This window comes from Ictalurus punctatus, chromosome 17, assembly GCF_001660625.3.
Source record: "Ictalurus punctatus breed USDA103 chromosome 17, Coco_2.0, whole genome shotgun sequence".
Lineage (NCBI taxonomy): Eukaryota > Metazoa > Chordata > Actinopteri > Siluriformes > Ictaluridae > Ictalurus > Ictalurus punctatus.
Window position 1 is genome coordinate 15,244,955 of NC_030432.2, and position 25,330 is coordinate 15,270,284.

General features: G+C 38.1%; 1 protein-coding gene across 1 annotated transcript in view; it reads left to right on the forward strand.

Moving 5' to 3' along the window:
* cog6 (component of oligomeric golgi complex 6) overlaps positions 1 to 24,319 on the forward strand; it is a 41,164-nt gene extending 16,845 nt beyond the window's left edge. Inside the window, exons 5-19 of the mRNA XM_017491435.3 lie at positions 193 to 304; positions 2,272 to 2,354; positions 2,439 to 2,509; positions 2,868 to 2,961; positions 7,859 to 7,987; positions 9,516 to 9,607; positions 10,031 to 10,095; positions 10,889 to 10,980; positions 11,066 to 11,183; positions 13,748 to 13,879; positions 14,639 to 14,806; positions 15,171 to 15,278; positions 20,076 to 20,129; positions 20,571 to 20,650; positions 23,573 to 24,319. Coding sequence (XP_017346924.1) covers positions 193 to 304; positions 2,272 to 2,354; positions 2,439 to 2,509; positions 2,868 to 2,961; positions 7,859 to 7,987; positions 9,516 to 9,607; positions 10,031 to 10,095; positions 10,889 to 10,980; positions 11,066 to 11,183; positions 13,748 to 13,879; positions 14,639 to 14,806; positions 15,171 to 15,278; positions 20,076 to 20,129; positions 20,571 to 20,650; positions 23,573 to 23,720 — 1,546 coding nt within the window. The 3' untranslated portion in view covers positions 23,721 to 24,319. The remainder of the gene's footprint in view (positions 1 to 192; positions 305 to 2,271; positions 2,355 to 2,438; positions 2,510 to 2,867; positions 2,962 to 7,858; positions 7,988 to 9,515; positions 9,608 to 10,030; positions 10,096 to 10,888; positions 10,981 to 11,065; positions 11,184 to 13,747; positions 13,880 to 14,638; positions 14,807 to 15,170; positions 15,279 to 20,075; positions 20,130 to 20,570; positions 20,651 to 23,572) is intronic.
* The last annotated feature ends 1,011 nt before the right edge of the window (positions 24,320 to 25,330 follow it).

The following is a 25,330-nucleotide window of genomic DNA, read 5'->3' on the forward strand; positions in this document are numbered from 1 at the left end:
GACACGGAGACTTTTGCATATTGAACCTTTAACAGTAATTGCGGTTGACTGTGAATAATAGCTGCTAAGCCTGTGCCAAAACGCCTCTTAATCGTTTCATGAAAACATAAATAGTGTACTTAAACTTAGTGACTTTGTGTGACTTTTGTTGAGCTCTGTTACTAACTGTAACTGTCTATTCCTCTTTTCAAGTCACAGTCTAGAGGTGCGAGCACAGGTGGCCCAGGCCTTTCTCTCCAAATTCCAGCTGTCCAGTGAAGAAATGGCCACTTTACGCTATGCTCGTGACGGCCCCATCACCGAGGTACCCTTCAAATACTCTGTATAGCCAAAAGTATGTGGCTACCTCATCAGTCACACCTGTGTGTACTTGTTGGACATCCCAGTCCAGATTTAGTCCCTAGATTTTGGAGTGTGGCTGTGTGGATTTGTCCATTCAGCCACAAGAGCATTAGTGAGGTCAGGCACTGATATGAGAGGAGTGGGCATTCCTGTTCATCTTAAAACTGTTGAGTGGGATTGAGGTCAGGGTTCTGTACCAACCACTCAATTCCTTCTACACCATCCTTAGCAAACCTCATCTTTACGGTCCTCGCTCTGTACACAGGGGTATTGTCAGGCTGGAACAAATTATTTCTAGTGAAGGGAAATCTTAATGCTACAGCATACAAGGACATTCTAGACAATTGTGTGCTTCCAACTTTGTGGCAACAGTTTGGGGAAGAACCACATAGGGGTGTGATTGTCAGGTGTCCACATACACTTGTAGTGTACATCATGTTTATTCTTTCAAGAGACTCGTCAGGCAATATGTAAGATGACTGTTTCACTCTTAAACACACTTGTCCAATTACTGACTGGGATATACATTTGCTTTTTGTTTAGTATTAGGGATGTATTCAAAGTTTTTATTTTTTATTTTTTATACAGTGGTCTGTCCGAATACTCGATTCTGATTGGCTGGAAGGTGTACGTTAAAACCGTGTATACCACAGTCGTTCTGGTCAGTTAGATCACCATTCTAATATGCACTGCCTATAAACAACTGTAACCATAGTAACATACAGTTAAACTCACAGCTTCATTATTAATAGAGATGCAGGTAATTGACGCTCTCTCTCTAATAACTATTTATTATAAACCTTTCAACTCTTATTGCACTTATTTATCTCTGTGTATGATTTAGAGCGTGTGTAATTCTATATCTAACGACCCATATATAAAATAACTGACTAAATTGAACCATTATTTTTATCTTTACAGTCAAATTTTGCACTGTAAACCATCATTGACAGCTTTAACTAGTCAAACTAGTCAGTGCTGGCAAGTGACCATGGTATAATCGGGATAATCCACGGCTAGGTGCATGTTACACGATATTAATGCACTCCGCTTTGCGTTGGGTTGCTCTTTGCCTCCACGTCATGCGTTAAAATCGTGTAACGCACACCTAGCCGTGGATTATCCCTTACTTATACCTGACAGTGTTATTGAACTCTAAATTCTGATTGGTCAGAAGGTGTTGGTTAATTTTCTATAACAGCATGCCTCGGACAGTAGTTGTGGCTGTAATTCAAATCACAGGTTTACAGTAATGTACTTGCTAATTCTCAGGTACCGGTATGGCTGACGCTCACATAAACAGAAAAAGAAAGTATAATGATGAGGTGATGAGGTGAAATTTTCTGTAAGTAGATGTTTATGTAATAGTTATGGAAGGAGAATCCGGTGTCAGCGCTTTGTAATGGTCAGGAAAGTCTTTTTGCTCTTTTCAGTTTCCCAATAACGTCACTAGTCTTATTAATTCAAGACCGAGAATAAAAGAGAGGTTGGTGAGGTAACAACTTACCAGCAACCGGATAACAGGAACTAATTTGTCTCATGGACATTCACAGCACCATTAAATGTAACTAAAAACTGTAAAAAAAAAAAAAAAAAAAAAAAAAAAGGAATGAAAAGTAATTGAGGGCAAGTTGCTGCGGTATAAGAGGAATAAAACACTTGACATGCTGTTATATGAAAATAATCAACTTTGGGGTGGTAATGCCATGATTCATCACTGATTATTTTCCCATGACATGATTTATTTATTTATTTATTTATTTACATACAGCTGTAGCCAAGCTAGAGCACGGTTGATGGCGTATTATTTAGGAGTCAATAGTAGGACATAACGATTTTAAGATTTAAATAATTGATGATTTCTAATGAACGTTTAACCTGTGTTAAAATATGGGCCAGACTGACGTACAGAGTTTTGTTTGAATGCAGGATTTCTTTAAAGCCCTGAATCGTGTGAAGAATATCCACGAGGACGTGAAGGTCCTGCTGAGGACTAACCAGCAAACAGCAGGGTGAGAGGGAAAGAGAGAGAAAAGTTGCATTGACTTTGACATGAAAACGTTCTTTGGTTGTTGATGCTGTGTGTTTTAACTCAGCTTGGAGATCATGGAACAAATGGCAGTGATACAGGAGACATCATATGAGCAGCTGTACCGCTGGGCTCAAAGTGAGTGTGTCCTCACGCACATGCACATTAAAACACGATTCCAGAAAGGTGACACATTTCTGCATTCGTGACACAGCTGCTGTGAGGGAGTGTAAAAAAAAAAAAAAAAAAAAAAAAAAAAAACGAGTCACGGACAAATACTGACTAATTCTTTACTGTTCTTATTAAAATGGTTTAAAAGCCTTAAGTGAAGGTACTGTGTTTTTATTCTTTCTTTTAAATCAAACAACCCCTTTTTTTTTTTTCTAAGGAAGTTGTTTTCATATCTGTTATTTCTTTCTCTTGCTCACTCTTGTGTCTCTTTTTTCTTTTCTTTTTGTTCTTCATGTCTCTCGCTCTTTCACACGGTTTATCATAGATGAGTGTCGGGGGTTGACTCAGGAGACGTGTGATGTTCCTCCTGTGCTCACTCAAGCCATGGAGGCTTTACAGGACCGGCCTGTTCTTTATAAGTGAGTACAAACACACACACTCACACTGTGTTAACTTATTACAACAGTGTCTGGTGACAGTGTACAGCAGGTCTTTAAAAAGTATTTTACTACATTGAAGTTGAATTGGTCAGAAGATGTTGAATCAGTTTCTATAGCAGCATATACATTAATATACAGTATATTAATGCAGTGATACTAATACGTTATCGTTTCTATAGTAACGGCTTGTATTTGTTTGGCGGACACTCCGCGTCAACTGATTTTTTATTTATTTTAAATATGTGTAATTGTTGCTATGATTAGGTTTTCTCTGATTTAACATTCCTCAAAAGAGGAGAAAAGAAAGAGAAGCTGGTGAGGGAATGACTGTTTACAGCTCCTGCAAAGTGAAAAAAAGAGGCAGCTGTTTTAGTGGATGTTCCACAACAAACAAAATCTAAACTAAACAAAACACAAACCTGTCATTCCTTTATTTATGTATATATAAATAAGTGAATCATTGGCAAATTGCTTTTGTATAAGAGGAACAAAACATTTTGGGATGCATAAAATAGTCATCTTTGAGGTAGTAACAGCTGCTTCACATCACCCTGTCTTAGATTATTTTCCTATGACAGCATGACTCAAGGAATTTTATTCTTAACTAAATTTGTCTGAAATTACATTTTACAAATTAAAAGCTTTAAGTTTTCTAAGGGATTTAGACTTAATATGCTTCATATTATTTTTAATATGGTTCCTTTTATGTTTTTTTTTATGTTGTTAAATCTGTGTTGATCTGTGACACGACGATCTACATATATAACGACAAACAAAATACAGGTTTATAATATATATAAATATTTGTTAAATAGGTGTGCAACAATTATTGACACCCTTTTAGTCAGTACTTTGTGCTGCCTCCCTTTGCCAAGATAACAGCTCTGAGTCTTCTCCTATAATGCCTGATGAGGTTGGAGAATACATGGCGAGGGATCTGAGACCGTTCCTCCATACAGAATCTCTCCAGATCCTTCAAATTTTGAGGTCCACACTTGTGGACTCTTGGGACTCTTTTCAGTTCACCCCCACTGGTTTTCTATGGGGTTCAAGTCAGGGGCCTGGGATGGCCATGGCAGGAACTTGATTTTCTGGGCAGTAAACCATTTTTGTGATGATTTTTATGTATGTTTTGGATCATTGTCCTGCTGGAAGATCCAACCACAGCTCATTTTAAGCTTTCTGGCAGAGGTAGTCAGGTTTTCATTTAATATCTGTTGATATTTGATAGAGTCCATGATGCCATGTATCCTAACAAAATGTCCAGGTCCTCTGGCAGAAAAACAGCCCCAAAACATTAAAGAGCCACCACCATATTTAACTGTGGGCATGAGGTACTTTTCCATATGACTACCTCTCTGTGTGCGCCAAAACCAACTCTTCATCTTACCCATTGTTATGAATGACTAAGGGAATTTGGCTTATGTGTTACCTCATATTTATACCCCTGTGAAACAGGAAGTCATGATTGAGCACTTTCCTGTTCCTGGTCAACCAAGGGTACTAAATTTTTTTTTTTAAAAATCAATGGGAATATACTTTGAATATAATTTTCTCATATGAGTTCATAGGGGTGCTAATAATTGTTGCACGCCTATCTTTAGCAAAGTTTTAATTTTTTTTATAAACTTGTTTTGTTTGCAATTGTTTATGTATTTTTTTTAACAAAAGATCAAAAGGTTAATAAATAAAGACAATTTTTCATAGCCTTCTTTATTCAAATTTATCAAGGGTGGCAATAGTAGTGGAGGGCACTGTAAGTGCAATTATTATTCTTATGTATTACTGTGTGCCTATCATGTGCAAGTTTTCTGCAAAAATGGTATACATTTTATATCAACATTTTTTCAGATTGCTGTTTCAAATATAGAACCAATATGAAAATCAATATGGAATGAATATTTGTTGTACATGTTACACGGTATGCCATATGGAGCAGTCACCTATGCATTGCGGTTCTGCACAATAACCACATGGTGGCAGATTTACACTAAAGCTTACTTCAGCTGATAAAATACACATTTAAATAATGTTGGAATGGAAACAAGAGCAAGGCTGTGAAGGAGAATATTGGTCTAGAAGAGCATGTGAATAAAGAAAAGGTTCACGTTGCTATACGAAGTAGAAGCACTACAACACAGTTCTTGTACAGTACCAAATGTTGCTGAAACACACTCTGACTCAGCTCAGCACATAATGCTGATGCTGGATAAAATAAATGAGTAATCTGCCTGAATAGGACTTTTTCTTTGCAACCCAAATGTTGCAACTAATAGCTTACAAATGTCCTGCCTGACTAAGTGGTACACTTTCAATATATTGCTTTAGTGGGAAATGCTTGCAAAAAAAATCTGAAACCAGTACGCTAGCTGATCATTGACAAACCAAGTGCCAAGTACTGAGTGCTAGCTGAATAAATATGTTGACTGTGGGATATAAACCCTACTGGAAAAAAATAGAAACTGTCCCAGAAATTCTAATGGTTTCCACTACAAATACCACTACAAACCATCAGCAAACCATTAATACCATTGCTATTATTGGTCCTTAATGGTATCCACTAGACATATGCCACCAATAGAAGGCAACAAATTACGACTAGAGACTCAGAGACCATTACAATTTCTATTTAAACCAATATAGTTCCCATTAAAACCATTACAATTTCTATGAGGGTTTCCATTGTGTTCTATTGTATTTTAGCAGGGAAATCAAGCTTAGTATTACAGTGCACATTTAATACCCATGTTTCCTATATGCATTAAGGCTCATCAGCTTTATTTTTTTTTTTTAATGAATATGGCGGATATTGATTAAAATGCATTGTAATTGCTTTCAATTTAACTGATGATATTTCACTAAGAACATATAAAAATAAGTAACTGACTGATAGAATTGTCCTGAATAATGCATTATCATTTTGAGAGCTCTTGTTTTTTGAGATCCTGGCATCAAGTGTTTATTTACATTATTTTATTTATGATGAATTTTGCTGAATGATAAGCTGGCATGCATGTTAGTTTATATGAGTATGTGTGAAAGTCATGTTTGAATTCCTTCTATTACAATTTGCAGTGTTTTTGTGGTTTTGGCACGAGTAGGTTTTGGTTTCTTTTTCTCCAAAACAATCCAGTGTAAGGTAATCAGGCATTTCTTAGGGGAATGCTCTGTATAACTGAATGCCTATCTGACTGTTTTCATAGACATTATAAACTTTGTGCCAAGAGTTATTTCTTATCACTGTTTGCCTCACAGAGTGTGTATGAAAATATCCCTCCATCATTCCTTCTGTGAAATGTGCTGAAATATCTTTCCACATTCTCCAAGAATAACTTCCAGTTGAAGAATAAACTATGCAAGCATTAGTGGAATGTAAGGCTGGGCGATATGGCACTATAATGTCGATATTGTGACAAATTATGTCACATTACACTTTCCTGTGATCTCTTTTTATACATTTTTATATTAAAATAATTATTTATTTACAACTGAATGGAAGTAGCCGATTTGATGTTCAAATTTTATACTTAAAATACTTTACAATTTAACTTTTTTTAAATTGTAAAAATTAAAAAAATGTTCTTTTCCTGATGTACTTACAGTTTATTATTTTTATATTAATGTCTTGAATCATGATATGATATTTCCACCCCTAGTGGAATGAGTAATGCTAGATATGTCAAATGTTGAAAATTATCATCAATTGAAATATATAAATAATTATATATACTGATCAGCCATAACATTAAAACCACAAGACCGGTGCCACTGTAACAAGATAACTAAGGGTAGGGTATATTAGGCAGCAAGTGAACAGTCAGTTCTTGAAGTTGATGTGTTGAAAGCAGGAAAAATGGGCAAGCGTAAGGATCTGAGCGACTTTCACAAGCCCACATTGTGGTGTCTAGACGACTGGGTCAGAGCATCTCCAAAACGGCAGGTCTTGCGGGGTGTTCCTAGTATGCAGTGGTTAGTACCTAACAAAGTGGTCCAAGGAAGGACAACCAGTAAACCAGCGACAGGATCATGGGTGCCCAAGGCTCACTGATACTGCGCCCTGCCACACTGCAAAAATTGTTCAGTGATGGGTTAATGAACATGACAAAGAGGTCAAGGTGTTGACTTGACCTCCAAATTCTCCAGATCTCAATCCAATCAAGCATCTTTGGGATGAGCTGGACAAACAATTCTGATCAATGGAGTCTCCACCTCGCAACCTACTTAAAGGATCTTCTGCTAACGTCTTGGTGGCAGATTCCACAGCACACCTTCAGAGGAGTCCATGCCTCGACGGGTCAGAGCTGCTTTGGTTGCACAAGGGGGACCTACGCAATATTAGGCTGGTGGATTTAATGTTATGGCTGATCAGTGTATGTGTACGGAAAGCATAGATAAACCTTATAGTAGTTTCAGACAGACTGTTATACCTCAGGTAAACATGATTTTCTTTTCCCCACACTTGTTCCCTTTCTGTGTGACAGTTTCTCCCCCTGTTCTGTTTCTCTCCCACATTCTGTGCCCGTGGGCCCTAACTGAGGCATGGGCTGTTGAAGTCCAAGGCCAGAGTAAAGAGAGGATGAGAAAGTGTGTTCCTGCGGTGTGAGCCAAGTCCCTCCACCCCTCTCCTCCTCCGTCTTCTCTGTGGCTGTTGTAGAGCTACTGTTTAGTCTGCTCAGCTCTGTTCTCAGCCTGTAGATCAAAACAGTTCTACTCTTCCGCACCACACCGGGAGCTTCCATTGTTTTCATTTGTGTGTGTGACCAGGGCTCTCTAACCTCACATATTTTTCTCTCGCTCATTTTGGAGGTCAGGGCTAAATTTTGGACAGAAGCGCTTTGTTTTCCATGTTTCATTCTTCTCTTTCTCTATGATTCAGATACACTTTGGATGAATTTGGCACAGCGAGGCGCAGCACGGTGGTCCGTGGCTTCATCGACGCACTAACACGAGGGGGACCAGGGGGCACGCCTAGACCAATAGAGATGCATTCACATGATCCTATGAGGTAAAACACAATGGCACAGTGTGCACAATCACCTTATACCCATCCTTTCAAAAGCACATTGAAAACCCAATAGCTTTTTTTTTCAGCTCAAAACATAAACCGGTTGTTTCACAGCTAATTGAGGGTCATCTTCAGGGCCATGTTGTCATTTAGCGCTAAAAGCCACTTCATATCTCATTACATTACACACACAGCACTCATCCTCATACCGACCTTTTTATTTTTTTGGCTGTCTCTAAAGTGACAAATTCAATTCAGGCCCCTAAAGACATTAAAAGCAAGCTGATTGTCTTCCATGAAATCCTCAGGTCTTCTTCAAAGAATCAGTTAACCTAGAGGGGGTTCAGTGAAAGTGCAGGTGGTCAGATGTATGGATTTCTGGATACTACAAGTGTGCCATCTTGTTGCTGTTCTAACATCCTCCTCTCAGAACATCTCTAAGGACCTGGAGAGGGAACAGCAGGTTCTCAGTAGAATGCTGATAAGACACGAGATGTGCAGTTCTCAGAGTTACAGATCATCCCTGTTAAAGAAAATAACTGTAGCGTAATGACAAGCTGCTCGATATCCGTGTCCTCTGCTTATATATCATCGTGTTGGGGACACTCATTCCTAATGCTGATATGCCTGTCTTAGTGAGGATCACTGCTTTTGTTCAGGATCATGGACATGTTTGTTTGAAAATATGTACACACTGGTGACAAATTAAATGGAAAAAAAATGGTGGCTTTAGGGTTGTTGTTGTTGGGGTATTTTGATGGCATGTTTGGGTCACTGCACATCAAAACAAAGTTCTTCTGACTGATCACCTTTATCCTATGATGGGACATTTCTATTCCGAAGGGAGTGGTCTCTTCCAGGAAGCCCTGCCTCCATCCACAGGGCACGAGGGCTCAGTGAATGGTTTGAGGACAATGAAAACGATGTAAATCATGTGCTATGGCCTTCAGTCAAGAGATGTCATCCTGAACACCTATGTGAGATTTTGGAGTGACTTGTTTAGACAGCACTCTCCACCACCATCATCAAAACACCACCTGAGGGAATGTCTTTTGAAAGAATGGTGTTTATCCCTCCAGTACAGTTCCAGAGACTTGTAGAATCTGTGGCAAGGGGCATTGAAGCTGTTCTTGTTATGGCCGAAAACCTTATTAAGACAATTAAGGTTTGGTTTTTTTGTTTTTTTGTTTTTTTTTTTAAACATTTCCTTTAATTTGTCAACTATTTTGTACATTATATAGTGAGGTAGTAAAAATGCACAAAGTTTCTACAGAAATAGGACTTTCAGATAAAGGTCCTTCTTTAGGTTCATACTCAGAACTGAAAAACAAAAACCTTTTGCAATTAAAAAAAAAAAAACATTCACGTTGAGAGCCTTATACTCTTGACTTTCGGTTTTGTTCACTCTCTTCCTTTAACACTAACATGCCAATTTATAAGCAAAACCTGAACAGCTTAGTGTGAGGTCTTGGCAATGACGCCGAAGAGTATAATGTTTAGGCTGCATGTGTGTGTGTTGATGTGTTAGGTATGTAGGGGACATGCTGGCATGGCTGCACCAGTCCACAGCCTCGGAGAAGGAACATCTGGAGGCTCTGCTCAAACAAACTACAGGGCAAGGTACATTATCTATAAGACCTGTAAATACAGTATAGCTCTCAAACCTGCTATGGAAAGGATTTTGGTCATTGGAAAATCAATTCCTAAAATGAAATAAGAGCAGGTTCATTCTCCTTGAAAATATTTTTTGTGCTTTAAAAATAAAAAACGATTTCGCCTGCATTATCAGTTCATCACAGTTGTATGAACATTTTTGTTTTAAATATAATTTCTGTTTAGATTGTTTTTAAATGTGTATATTTTAATGAGATTCTAATGGCATATTAAGGGCACTAGTTTTGGTTAAGTTAAAATCTTTTATACTATTTGCATTTACAGTAATTTATGTAGTCATTAGAAGGCATCAATAAGAAGCACAACTTGTGTAAGCAGTGGTGATGTCCTGTGTGTGTGTGTGTGTGTGTGTGTATGTGTGTTGTACAGGTGTTGAGGACAGCATGCAGGAGATTGTTGGCCACATAACTGAAGGAGTGTGTAGACCACTTAAGGTGAGGTAAAAGGTTACATGGATTGTACATGGGCACTACATCTTTAGTTTAACCAGTTCACTTCCTATTGTAGTGCAGGTTGCCTTCGTGCTACTCAAATAAGCTCTTAACTTTCCTTAGACTGATAGTGCGTTCCTTTCTGAAATGATGAAACCTATGTAGGGCACTTCAAAATGGGACACATGCACAGCAGCTATTTGCTAAGAGAAAAGCATTTACTCTGAATGGCTCTTCAAACATGTCTTTCAACTAGGGGACTGTTTGCTCCCAAGATTCCTTCTACTTTTATGCAGAATGCGGAAAAAAGTCATACAAACTGGAGAGTATACTTATAAATATTAAGTATACTTACCAGGTCCAAGTATTAAACAAAGCAACATCACATAATAATAATAATAATAATAATAATCACTGTATAGCGTGGAGCCTTCAGAGGGAGTAGGATATAGTCCTGGTCACTTCAGAATGCTTTGCAGCCTATACTATAATACACTCTTCTTATAGTAGCTCCAGCTGCAAGGTTTACATTAATACACTCGTTTTTATATGTTATAGTTTCTGTAGTAACAACTTACACTGGGATTTGTATGGTAGACTCTCTGCATAAACAGATTTTAAAAATATATGTTTATATATAATCTTTGAAATGTTGACTTTACCCATTTTGTGGTTTATTTCTTACTTTACAGATATAGCACATTCTTTTTCATTCCATTACATTTCTACCAGAAGGATCCACTTTGGAATCTTTTCTCTTTCTCATAATGCTCTTGGCTTCCTGTGTTTCATGCAGGTGAGGATTGAGCAGGTGATAGTGGCAGAACCAGGAGCTGTGCTGCTATACAAACTGTCCAACCTGCTCAAGTTCTACCACCACACCATCAGGTACAGTGGGATTACCCACTGATGAACGAACACTTAACATACTAGACAAATAATCTCACGCTGTTTCTTTCTCATTTGCTCTCAGTGGAATCATCGGCACAAGTGTTGTGTCTTTATTGATTACTATAGAGGAGATGCATGTTCTCAGTAAGAAGATGTTCTTCAACAGCCTCAGTCTTCATGCCAGCCGGCTCATGGACAAGGTAAATAAGTTACAGGGATTAATTAGCGCTTGTTCTTAATGTAGTTTTCTTTGTACATATAGTTTGTACATCATAAATGATTGGTGCAGCAAGGGAATGGGAGATAGAGAATGCAAGAACCTTGATGTTCCTTGTCTGCTGTAAAATAAGAAGAACGATGGAATCCGAAAATGTTTTGAGGAGGAACAGACTTTAAAGGATATTTAGTGTTAATGCAGGTTAAATGATCTGAGAATATTAGGAAATTCTTGATATTTTTTATTTCAGATTTGTCGGTAGGTTTGTTCAGTATTTGTGTAAAGAATGATACAATCCGGGGTGTCGCGTTGCAGGAAACTAATCATTGACAAGGTGATGTGATATGTCCTGTTGCGAAGCTGAGTTACCACCCGAAAGTTGATTATTTTCCTATAACTGCATGTCCCAAAGTGTTTTCTTTCTCAGATGCCAAAGCAATATGCCAGTGATGCTTTATAATACTTTATCAGTTTATAGTTCACTTATGTCAGAGCAGCTACAAACATTTAGGGCAAGTTGATAAGATTTTTAAAAAAAAATTAAAAAAAAAAAGCTTCTCATGTTTGCCATGTTGAAGACTTTCCAGTGGCAGAAAATATACTGACTGTTACAAAGCACTAGCAGTGAAGACTCCTTGGCTTTTTTATTTTTATAGAAGGAGATAGTGTCCCCATCAACAGTTATATTAACAATGATAGTTTTTCCTTGGTTAAATACCAACACGTTTAATAAATACATTTATTATTCGTGTTTGACTATGTCTACGTCCCTGTGAATTAGTTGTTATTGTAGAGATGATCAAATTATTGCAATAAGCAGTAATTCCTTGCTGTAATAATTACTGCCATTTTATGTTATAGAACATGAATCAACACCTTCTAAGCAATCAGAATAGATTATTTCATTAATGTGCATTATCCTAAATACTCTATTTAGTCCTATAATTTTTTTCTATGTAGATCACCTTGGACTCAAAATGGAAATGTGCTATATCACTAAAGGATATTATTATGTACATTATGTCTGGGCGTTGCATAAACAAAAATAGTGAAGGTCAACTAGAATTCAACAGCAGGTAAATTCTGAATCACAGCTCAAAGCGACATGTGGGATCCTTCTGTTCGATGACGGCTGAGGTCAATAACCTCGGAAGAACGTGTACCTTGTAAACAGCAGGGCCACACGCCTCAGCTTAAATGATTACACCAGGCAACAAAACAGCAACCTCACACTGGCGCCTCTTAAATTACCACCAAAATATCAGCGAACACGGTCGAACTTCCTCGGAAGTTGGTTTCATTGACCGGTCGATCAATGGAAACAACAAGGTGGTCTCACCACTCTACAGAGAGAATAGTCACCTTAGCAGCACACTAATTGAATAAGCTCAGGCTCAGGGAGGTCACATATCAGGGGCCAGTGGCAGGTGCCAGGAACGCTGGCCAGAGCTAATGAGCTCCATTAGATGCTTCAGAGAAGCAGGGCTGACTGGCATGGAGCGATGGCTTGAATAGCTCACTTTTTATTAGTAAGCACTGGAAGGGTTCGTTGTACTCTCTCATGTTAGCAGCACTTGGTTTGAAGTGACCAAGTGGCACTTGGTGGAAATGACACAGTAATATTTAATATACTGTCTTTACTGAATCTTGTGTAACTTGTGCTAATTGTAATCGGTTAACTGAAGTCAGATATTTATTCTTGGAAACTGGTTGAAAAGGATTGGAAAAAGCCATGCTCCTTCATGTTTGGCAGTAAATGATAAACAATATTTTTTTGCAAGAACTTCTTCAAATAAGCAGACAACAAAATAGGAGTAGTAACACTATAAATAAAAAATTTTGTTAAAAAGAAATGTGTTGATTTGTACTTGTTGGGCACGTTCGAGTCTCACCTCCAGCGTTTGGGTTCGATTCCCACCTCCACCCTGTGTGCATGGAGTTCACACCTTCTCCCCGTGCTTCAGGGGCTTTCCTCCAGGTACTCCGGTTTCCTCTCCCGGTCTAAAAACATGTTGAAGGCTGATCTCTAAATTGTCCGTAGTTTGTGATTGTGTTTGAGATCACGATGCAGGGTGTCTCCTGCCTTGTACCCAGAGTCCCCTGAGATAGGCTCCCTACGACCCTGTGTAGGATAAGCAGTACGGAACATAGATGGATGGATAGATTTTGTACTTGTTATCGAAGTAAAATAGGAAAGTAAAATAGGATGTCTAATATTTTACAAATATTAGTTATATTGTAGATGTTAGTGGGCTAAATGTTTACAATCCTATTTAAATCCTATGTAAAAAAAATTTTTTTAAAGATGTTTTAAGATTTTTTTTTGTTTTTTTTTGTTTTTACCATTTGGTCTTTTACCAGCACTTGATTAAACCACCGCCATGGAAGCTGTTATTTCACATTGTTTCCAATTATTAATTATTTATTGTTTCTCCCTCTCTCTCTCTCTCTCTCTCTCTCTCTATATATATATATATATATATATATATATATATATATATATATATATATATGTATATGTATATGTATGTATATATGCATACTCAGGTGGAGCTGCCTCCTCCCGACCTGGGCCCCACAGCGTCCCTTACCCAGACGCTGTCTCTCCTCAGGGAAGTGCTCGCTTCACACGACTCCTCTGTGCTCCCTCTAGATACCCGCCAGGCTGACTTTGCTCAGGTTAAAAACACACTGATAATGTTGCAGCACTTGATTCAGCTTACTAATTCATAGTCTTTCTTACACTGTAGTTTCTTAGGGACATTTAGCTTACGACTGAAACACAAACAGCATTGTAGGACCTTAAATCAGCTATCCCTGACCCTGAACTCAACAATCTCTAGACTGCAAGACCAATCTGCTGTTTATAGTAGATTTCAACAGTAGAAATATAAAGGCTTCACCACAAGTCATAAACCTTTCATCATCATCTTCCATAACAGAAGGCCAGATTACAATAGGCTAAAAGTGCCAAGAGCTCGTAGAGCTGTGGTGGGAGCTTTTACAGACAGGAAACGATTGCAGTAAACATAACGTGGTGGAAATGGCAAAAATGCGGAGCCGAAAAGAAAATGACAGCCAATCTTAGGCCTCATTTGTGAAACAGGGTAGGTTTTTCCTGAAGACTTGTGTATGCCTCGGTAGCTTTAAGGAACTGCCTTACTTACTTCCACAACCAGAAGAGGACACACATACTAGATTTTACTAGAATGTTCTAAAATGTACTGCGTAATGCTAAAGCAGCAGGACAGTGACCCAAACTGCACAAGGCACCTAATGTGTTAAAGACAAAAGGTAGAATGCTTTGGACTTCAGTGCAATTAAAACACCATTCTGTCCAATTATTATCCAACAATTAACCAAATGAATAATTAATGCATGCTTAATTATGTTTTTTTTTTATTGTTCATTTTATTTCCATCATTACTATTTACTCAGGTGTTATCATGCATCCTGGACCCCCTGCTGCAGCTCTGCACCGTGTCTGCCAGCAACCTGGGAACAGCAGACATGGCCACTTACATGGTGAACTCTCTATACATGATGAAAACCACTCTGGCCCTCTTTGAGTTCACAGACAAACGGCTAGAAATGCTCGAGTTCCAGGTACGGTGTGTGTCCCTAGTGTTTTTAAAGACTCAGAATTCTTCGTTCACCAGTATATGTGTCCTAAATTAATAGGAATACAGATATGAACAATAGGTGGAGTATTCAGGTTTTTTATTTTTAATAGAAAGCTTGCCAAAATATAATATACACTCTCTAATAAGCTTTAATTAATAATCATAATAAACAAAATAATTTTTGACCCTCCCTGCAGGAAAGCTGTTTTCATGAAGTCCTTGTCGTCTCTGTCGGTAATACAGCTGTTGAAAGATAATGACAGAGGACTCGTGTGTGTGTGTGTGTGTGTGTGTGTGTGTGTGTGTGTGAATGCTTTGTTTTCTTTGTGTTTTGTTGTGTGTATTAGATCGAGGCTCATTTGGACACTCTGATCAACGAGCAGGCATCCTACGTACTGACGCGAGCAGGGCTCGGCTACGTTTACAACTGCGTCCAGCAGCACAGCACTGAGCAGGTAAGTGCACCTTTACTGCTCAGTCCATTTAAATGTTATTCCTGGCTAACCCTAAAGCGGTATACAGTCAGGCGAAAAAATATGTGGAAATTGTTGGTTTTTTTCACGTATTTGGACAAGCAAACATTTTAATCATTTGACCCGATACTTTGATGATTGCAGTAATGTGTACAATACAAAAGTGCACCAAGAGCCTAATTGGACTTGTTGACATTCAAATTAGAGATGCACCGATACTAAATTTCTCAGCCGATACTGATAACCAATTATTCAGAGTGATATCCGCCGATACCGATAACCTATACCGATAGTTCTGCCTTTTATGCCTTCTTATAAATTAATAATTATTAATTCCACAATTCTGAAAGAAATACAAATAAAAACTTTATTCTCTCCATTTCAGCAGGTTGTTTCACAGTAACTGTTCTCATAAACAGAAAACACATTACTCTAATTAACATTAACTCATGAACTAAATTCTGAAGATTAAAGTAAGATTTCTTAACTTATCGAATGTTATTAATTCATAGAAAAACCTGTTTGTCTCACATTCACTCACCACAAATACAAGCATTTCTACTTCTTCAATGAACATCAAACTGGTTATTTATATATATATATATATATATATATATATATATATATATATATATATATAATATAAACTTTTTTATATATTATCATTAACTGGATATGAAATATATTTCTCTACAAATATATTTTTCTGTGCAATATATATACTTTTTTGTCAACTCAGCTTCATTTAAATCTTTCAACAGTGTACTGGCGCTTTAATTCAGCTCGAGCAGTGCGGTAAAAAAAACACCTTTTGACTCGACGCCAAAACTCCCGCTTCACTGCTGCTCACTTCCGGTGTAAAATTTTGTCAGTGCAGAGATTACAAACTGCAGTTTGTATTCCACACAAGACATCATCTTTACACACAGCATGCAATCTGTGTTTTCCCACCTCCTTTTGATAAACAGGATATAATCGGTCCTGATCACCTGATGTTTTTAAACTATCGGCCGATGGCCCATAGCATAATAAATAGCCTTTATCGGCCGATACATCGGTGCATCTCTAATTCAAATACATTTTGTTGGTGGTCCTATATGATCTAAGAGTTCACATTATTTCAGAAAAAAAAGTACAGGTTGCATTCAAGTGTTAATATGATCTTCCATTTCAGTGCGAGACTTTCAGCTCTTGTCTATAAAGAATAAAATTAATTCTATTTATTATTATTTGATTTTGTATGTTATTATTAATTTTCTTTCTCTATATTTCACCTACACCCTTCACTTCTTTCATTAAAAGTGCACTTTGGACTAGGTTGACAGTTCAAATGATTATTTTGGTAACTACAGCCAGTGCATTAGCTTACTAACAGACATGATTGGAAGTGAAACCATTTGTTAAAGATACACTTTAGCCACAGGTCTTTCACTGGAAATAGTATTTATGGGAAGATGTATTTCCAATTACAGGTATATACAGCACATGATCATATGAATTAAAGTTGAAAGTCCACTGCATTAAACCCACTCTTGTCCTTATCGTCCTCATAAACCATTCCTGCTTTTATTCTCGGTAATGTTTCTTTATAATGATTTCTTTATTGTTTCTAAATGATCAGTAAAATGTATTTCACTGCTACAACTAAAAAGCAGTATGTTTAAAAAAAAAAAAAAAAAATTAAAGTCCCATCTTGTTTTCTTCAGGTACACCGTAGAGATATGAATAGAGAAGGCTTAAAAGCTTTTTTGCAGTGTGTGTTGCAGTAAAGCTTCTCTCTGCCTCATTATATTTAAAGCTCACTTTATGGCCCTCATATTATCTGCAATCAGTGCGCTTGTCCCAGTCACTCAGGGCTCACAATGCGTTTTGTTTTTTCTTTCCCTGACAGTTTTTTTTTTTTTCTCATCTTACAGGAATAGTCTCTTTTGTTAACATAGCCTCTCGTTACACCTTGTTCCCATGGTTACTCTGTGGTAAAGCTCTCATTAATAGATCTGAAAACACCATCTTCATCTTAAGTTTTTAAGACTTCAGGAAATGACTTGAGATCATAAAGGCTGGAGGGGAAAGAGAAATAAATGACTACATGCACCCATTTATCATACATCTAAAAACACAACGTTAGATTTCCTCTCTTGCGCTGTCTTGATGGAGTGACGGAGTTTGATGATATTCTTTTTTTTTTTTTCTTTTTCTTTTTTTTGGAACAAAATTGTAGCCACACACATTGTGATTGATGCTTAGTTCTAAATTTGAGAGGGAGAGAAAAAATGTTACCCAAAAGTCTGGGAGGTCTTTGGTAGATATTTATTAAAGTTTGATTTTCATGACAGCCCAGGTGATTTATTTCTGCTACAACCACTGCTGCCCAATCAGCAATCTAACAACTAGTTCATACATATGGCATTGTGACAGTGAAATACTGTGCAATGGAGAAACATAAAAAAAAAAAAAAAGACATTCTGTCGAGTGCAGTATGGTTGCATTGACAATAGGATAGGCATGAATATTATGTTAGATAAGATAAACATATCTTAAATAAATTAGGGATAAATATGATGAGCTGTGCTGCTGTGGGGAAAATAATCAACAACTGAGTGCTGTGATGCAGCATGACGTGAAGTAGAGTCACTTTTACCACCCCGAAGATTATTCTTTTCCTATAAAAGCGTTTTCTGAATTGCTTTATTTATTATTTAATAAACAGCAGTTTGCCAACTACTACATTTTTATTTATTAAATAATGATCATGGCTTTATTCCATTTGTAGTTGCATTTAAATTTGATGTTGTTGTGAACATTCTCAAAACAAGTTTGTTATCGCTTACTTACTATAACTACAGGGTGTCCCAAAAGTTTCTATACACAGGGGACCATGTACGCCAGCACCACGTCGGTTGTGCCTTCATCAGCGGATGTTCGTGGACGTCCGCTTCTCGGTCCGTCTGCAACACTTCCAGTCTTTTTGAATTAGTTAATAAATTTGGCAACAGTGTCGCGTGCGATGTGCTTGCCACGTTTCCTATTAAAGCTCATCGCAAACTATGGACAGCTTCTCGATCATCTGTGAGAATGATTTCAATACGTACTTCTTTTGTCAAAGGCTATTTAAAAATATATATATTATACATAAATTAAGTATGAAACATTTTGGAAGACAGTTTGCTAAAAAAGTGTTTATTTCCCTCATGTATGCAGACTTTGGGGACACCTTGTGAGCAGTAAGATTTGAGAATTCAGCAGTGTTGTGGTACCTTATTACAACCGATATGGTTTGTAAAAACACTCATTTTCATTCAGAAGCGATCAGGAAGAGAGAGAGAAATGTTGGCAGTGCTGTCAGAATGTTGTCGTTGGCCTGCATGGGTCTCTCTCGCTCGCACATTGTTCTTTCCTAAGGCACAAAGTAGGAACCATTTTCCTTGCTCTCAGCATAGTAAGTCACATGACTCATCCATGTGTTTGGTATTTTCATTGGTGCAGATAATCATTACAGAACTCCCATTTCAATCCGTTCAGAAGCATAAGTGATGGTGATAGCATAGAGGATCTTATCCATATCAAGAGAGAATTCAAGTGGAGCAAGTGCATTAGGCAAAGAAAAAGTCTGAGTGATGGAGAGAGAAAGTGGCCTTGGCACATTTGGGCAGTCTGGTCATTCCCTTGCCAGTCCTCTGCCCACTCCCCCCATGAGAGGCTGCAGGGTGACTAACTGTCTCAAGACACCTGCTGTCCACAAGTGCAGAACACAACTGTCTCGCCTCCTGCTTCAGTGGCTTCTCTGTCAACACTTGGCATTAATTATTGGTGCCTCCCGTTCACTATTACTCAGACTTCTGACAACAAAAATGTTCTGTGAATCTGTCTGGAAAAAGTCGTTTCATCAGAATTTCTGCACACTTTATTTGTGCAAGACATTTTATTGCCCTTTTCTTACAGGCTTACAGTAGGTGCTCATTCTTTTAGAACCTCTCAGTAACTGACTCCATACATCTGTGGTTCATTATTGACTACTTTTACAAATTGCCAATAAATAGTCTGTTGTACGCTTGTGGGTTTTTTGGTCAGCTGTGGATCTGCTCTTCGTGTCTTGAATTCTTGCTGATGAGTGATTGTGTTTAGGCGATGTTCAGACCGATGATTTATTTCTTGGATTTAATGTCGTTTTGCAAATTACAAGTAACCAAACCCGATTGGTGCCTTTGGATTGTAGTCACATTTACCCTCGTAGCCACATTGGTTGTCATGGGAACAAAGTAGTGTGGGGCAGTTGAAGGTTAGGATGTTAGGTGATTTAAATGTTGAACATGGGATCATAAACATCCAAAAGGTGATTTTTATTCCTTTGAAAGTATAAATACTGTGAAAATACAATTATAAAGCAGATGATTTCAGTTCTAAAATCTGATTGGCTCGTTCGAAGCCATTGTAAAATCCTCAATATATGCACACCTGTAAGCACATCACAGTAATTGAATTCTGCATTCGTGCACCAGGTTTTAAACCAGTAAAACAGTTCCACTTAAGCTGTTGTGCTTAGCAACCAACATTGCGTGGTGGAAGAATTGTTCATTACATTATTGCTTAAATAATATTCAAATACTGAAACTTATTCTAACGGACATTATTTTATCTCTTCTGGTGTAGAGGATGGGTTCTCTTTTTCCTCTCTTAAGGTTTCTTCATCATGTCGTCTCAAATCAGATCTGGCAAAAAAAAAAAGAAAATCAGACTTGAGCTGAATGTCTGAATATAGATTGTCTCTCTCCTTTTCAGGGTCCTCTATCCAACCTCGCAAATATGGACGGTTCATCTCTGAAAGCAACTATGGTGAGTCTGTTTATATAAAAATATCACATTATGATCTCCACACTACATTATACGTAACACAATATTTAGTTGTGTCCAGGTATGCTAGCGAAGTAAACCAGTAAGAAAAAACAGCATAGCAATAAAAATGCTGTAGAAAAAACAAAAACTGAGAGTCAGTGATTTCTGTATTAAAAAAGCTCAGGTTCAGGAGGAAAAATGAAACAATTGATTAAAATAAATGTCCAATGTACTGTGAGTACCAGTGAATGCTGATGAAGTTATATCTACTACTGTTGAGTACTTCTACTACCCACACACAGATGCACATAGATAGCCCCCACCTCCACATTATAACTTGCCATTGCACTTCTGTCATCACTTTTATATTTATCCCATTTCATCCACCTACACATATAGGTATTATATTTTATTTAGACGTGACCCTTTTTTCATGCACAGGTGCAGTTTGATCGCTACTTGTCGTCTCCTGACACCTTCGTGATGCCTCAGTTCAACTTTCTCCTCAGCGCAGCTCTCAAGTGAGTGTTTTCTTCTTCCTACAGCACAATACATTAGATTTACGCGTTTGTGAGCTTCCTTTGGAGCAGTGCTCTTCCATAGCAGGTTTTCAGCTAATGATGAAATGATTAGCTCGTCAGATAATGAGTCGTGTCCACTAATTACATTGCCTTATTGTACAATTTTAAAGGTTGCACACACGGATAAATATAATTAGTATAAAACCAGATCATTAGTTGCTGGTCAGAGTGTTCTTTCATGTCCAAGTAGAACACAACAGTGACATTTAAATGATGATTTTGTGTGAAAAGGCACTTTTGTGTCAGTGGGCATGATGGAACACTGTTACACTGTGACAGGCCTTAAAAGTCAACAAACCTCAGTCCAATAGAAAAACTTGTGGGATTATTTAGAACAGCAGGTCGAACACCGAAATAGGCCACAAACTACAGATAAATTACACCCACTGAGCTGTGGACTAAAACTGACAGGAAATATCTTAAGACTCTGGTAGCATGCTTACCTGACAGGATGGGTGCTATTTCTAAGGCGATGGTTTATTATTATAGATATTTTGATGCTTTATTGCTGTAACAAATGATTCCTCAAAGTTTCTACAGGCTTGTGGTCCAGTGATTTTGCAGGTGAAAGTGTGCCCAAGTGTTTGAGTTTTCCCAAGGGATACATTTTGTCTCTATAGGTTCATGTCACCCAGTTGTTGTTGTTTTTTCATACATTCTGCTTGAGTATTTTCCGACTGCATAGCTTGATCCTCTGTGATAGTTGCTGGGTCCACATCCAGAGCTCAGTCGTCCAGTTGACGACCCCTGCCCTAGAACATAGCTTAGTGTTGTGTTCTGCTTAGACACGAAGCACAGAAGTTAACTTCAGACTCTGGCCAACAACTGACAGGCCGGGTTTATGCTTGTTTACTTTCATCCAGGAACACCACGCTTATAAGTATTCTTCAATTAAGTGCAGCTTTTGGTTTATGCATCTCCTTTTTTTTTTTTGGTCCTTATATAAAAACTGTTGGTATTATATATAAACCAAGTCCCACAATAGACACCAAATAGTCTGGTAACCAAGAGAGACTGTATGTGCATCTGTTCCGCCTCCCCACTTGCCTTCACTGCACGAGTATGCTTTTAGCATGAGTGTGGTGTTGCTCTTTGAGCGAGAAAAAGAGAGACTATCTGAGTCACATTGTTACTGGGAAATGTAGCAGGGCCGAGGAGCACTCAGTGTGCCTCAGGTTAATGTTCTCTATTAATGGAAATGGAATCATGGATGGGCCGACCACAGCTAATTATCCCCTGGTCCATTTGTCTCTCTCTCTCTCTCTCTCTCTCTCTCTCTCTCTCTCCACCCCCCCCAGCTCCGCCAAGCACCGAGTCTCGCTCGCCTACACATAACCACTACATGTGGCTTCACTCTACATGGCTTTCAGGGAGAGTTAACTAGAGGTGGATTGTTTATTCTGAACCGGAGACAAACATGAACATTATTCATTTTAGTGCATACATTTCCAGACTTTTAAAATTGTTTGTACACGCACATAGCAAGCGCAGAAATTTAGTTTTCAGTTGCTCATTTCTCTTAAACTCCACAGCATTTTCTTATGATTGCTACAACAGCTAAGCTGTCAGGGAGCTGCAGGTGGCACTGTTAGCCTTTTCTGCATCAGTGCCCAGTTTAACAAACTGTACTATATGTATGCTTATTCAACCAGCAGCTTAAATAAGTTCATGTTGTTTACAGTTGGTATGTGGTGCATCACCTATAGCAACCCTTACAGTCACTTATGATTGGCCTTGTATACTGAGGGTAGATTTTGCACATGGTGCTATCTTGCTGCCAAATCTCAGTGTGCTTTAGGAAGAAAGTCTAAATGCCAAAAATATCCCCACTAAGCACCTTTAAACTAAATGAGCACTAAATCGTATTAGAAATTAAAATTTAAAAAACGGTTTTGTTTTCTTTCTCACCATAAATGCTGTAAATGTAAATGTCTTGTTTTGCTTCTTACGTTCATCTCTAGTACCTTTTTATAGTAACTTTCAATATATTAAGGTAACATAAAGGTTCCCACATACACTGAGTGGAACAAATTGGGACAAAATTATCAAAGGTATATTCTATAATTACATATAATTCACTGCACTTTAAGAAGAGATAAAAATTCTGATTTCCTGTATGACCTTTGTGGGCATGTCAGACTGCATAACGATTGGCTGTGACATTTCACCAGCAACGTAAACAACTGGATGATAGAGTAGGAATAAGAAAGCATGATGCATCCAGTGGCATGCGTTATGGGGTGGAAAAGTGCAGAAATATAGGTAAAAGTGTCAGTCTTTCTCTTGCCTTGTTGGTTAGTTAATATTTAATAATTTAATACATGTTGAACAATAATCTAATGTTTAGAAACCAATTTATCAAAGCGAAAATACAACTGATTTGGGCAAGCTGGGCAAGAGGAAATTTGCATGCCATTTGTGATTTTCAACAAGCACTTAGAAGGTCAAAAGGAAAAGGTGAGTAGTAAAAAGCATCTTTTTTGTCTTGCAAATTTACTCGGGTAAGAGTACAAGTATTTCAATAATACTTGATTAAAGTGGAAATAGTAAAAATAGCACTTCAGTCCACAAACAAAATACAATTACTGAAATGTATTCCACCCTTGCACATTTCAGGGGCTTGACGCTCATGGCAAGACGCAAAATTAAAAAGAAGGAAGAAAGAATGTACTTAGTGTGCGCAGTTTGACATTATATACACTGATTAGAATAGCATTGTGTTTCAAGTGGCATTGCTGCTGATTTGTTCTGTACAAATCGACCTGACTATTATAACAGTACTGACACGTTAGGTCCTCGCGATGTGAAAAGTGATGAATATTTAATAAAACTGAATACTGATTACTGATTTCCTGTTTACAGAGAGCAGATCTTTAAGCAGTCTACAGAGCTGGTGTGCCGTGCATATGGAGAGGTGTACACAGCCGTAACCAATCCAGCTAATGGCTACAGAGAACCTGAGAACGCGTTACACAGATCCCCTCAGCAGGTACAGACCCTGCTGTCCTGAGCCCCAGTACACACTCAAGCACCGTACACATACACCCACACAGACACACACGGATATCCAGAGGATCAGGTACCATATGTTGACCAGGCTGCTATATGAGACAAACGAGGTGGATTCGGGGATGGGGTGTGACCTCGTGTGTGAGTGAGTGTGTGTGTGTGTGTGTGTGTGTGTGTGTGTGTGTGTTTGTGCGTGTGTGTTTGGACTTTTAAGCCATCGAGTGTCCTTCCACTCCTACTCCCACACTGTTGTGGGTAAAACACTTTGTCTGAGGGAGAGAGAGAACAGCTCATGCTGGGGGAAAACAAAAGAAAAAAGAGAGAGAATAGAGTGTTCCTCTGGACTTGAGCGTAGATTCCTGCTGGGAAACGTGAAAGAAAATTCTTCAGACCTTTTTCGCACTACACATGAGCAAATACACACAAAGTTCATTTGTATTAAATATTATATGGAAAAACTTTTATGTCTCTTATTTGTATACACACATACATATGTACACACATAAACATACATACCCACGACTCAGCTCTGTAATCAGAAACAGTTCTGCCTTTCTTCTCATTAATTAAACTGCATTAAAATGCATCCAAATGTGCACACACTGGTGTCTTGCTGTATTTTTTTTCCCCTCCTTTGCCTCTTTTCAAAGAGAGTTAAATGAAATTTTGCGGCTGACCAGCCGAGACAGCGACCAATAGTGTAGGTTCTCTCACACAATGATGCTTTTATGTCGTGATCGCTAGTCATGCCTGATTGCTAGTCACGCCATCCTTTAATTGCGGGCAAAATGCCTGCCAGGCCTCATTCGTCAACTATATTTAGCTGATGAAAAGCAGTGTAGTGAAAAAAATGCCGTTACGCTCCGACTAATAATAGAAGTTTGTGTTAATTTTTTTTTTGCTAAATGGAAGAAGGCCAAGTATTAAACCCTGGCAGAGATGCAGGACAAGAGGGGGAGAGGGTACACAAGATGACTGCAGAGGAGCAGATGAGGACATATAGCTTCTCATGCAGGGTTAGTGTTGGGAAAGAGGGTCACGTGGCTGTGGTAAAGGGACTCTCCCCGTCATGCCTGCAGCCAGAAGAGCTGTAGCGAGTTTCAATGCCTCACAATTTAGCTCCAGGCTCAATCAGAAAACCACAGTCAAGCAAAAGTCAAGGAAAGTGTTGCTGAATGAAGTGTTCCTCTGCGAAAAAGGGCAACGCAGTTTCTCTTATTGCATGGTTATTCCATGTGGCAGAAACAAACATGCCAGTTCTGATCAAGTTACTGCAAAAAATCAAATCTTGCTCGTAATTAGCTGTCATATTTTCTCTTATTTGGCCTATAAAAAATGCAAATGTTGTTACTTGTAACGGTTGCCAGATATCACTCTGGCGTTATCCCCTGATATTCTAAAGTTACAACCCTTGTGGTGTTATTTAAGCTGGCTCTGTGTTGAAGGCGATGATGTCAATGGTGATGATCTCTGGAATGCTGTCTAACCCATCTGTTAGAAGAATGGCGGATTTAATGGGACCCTTATTTTTAATTCAATCTTCTATGTGCTTTAAGGCAGAGGAATTCAATTATAATTTAGGAAGGTCCAGCTATATAAAATTGCTTCTTA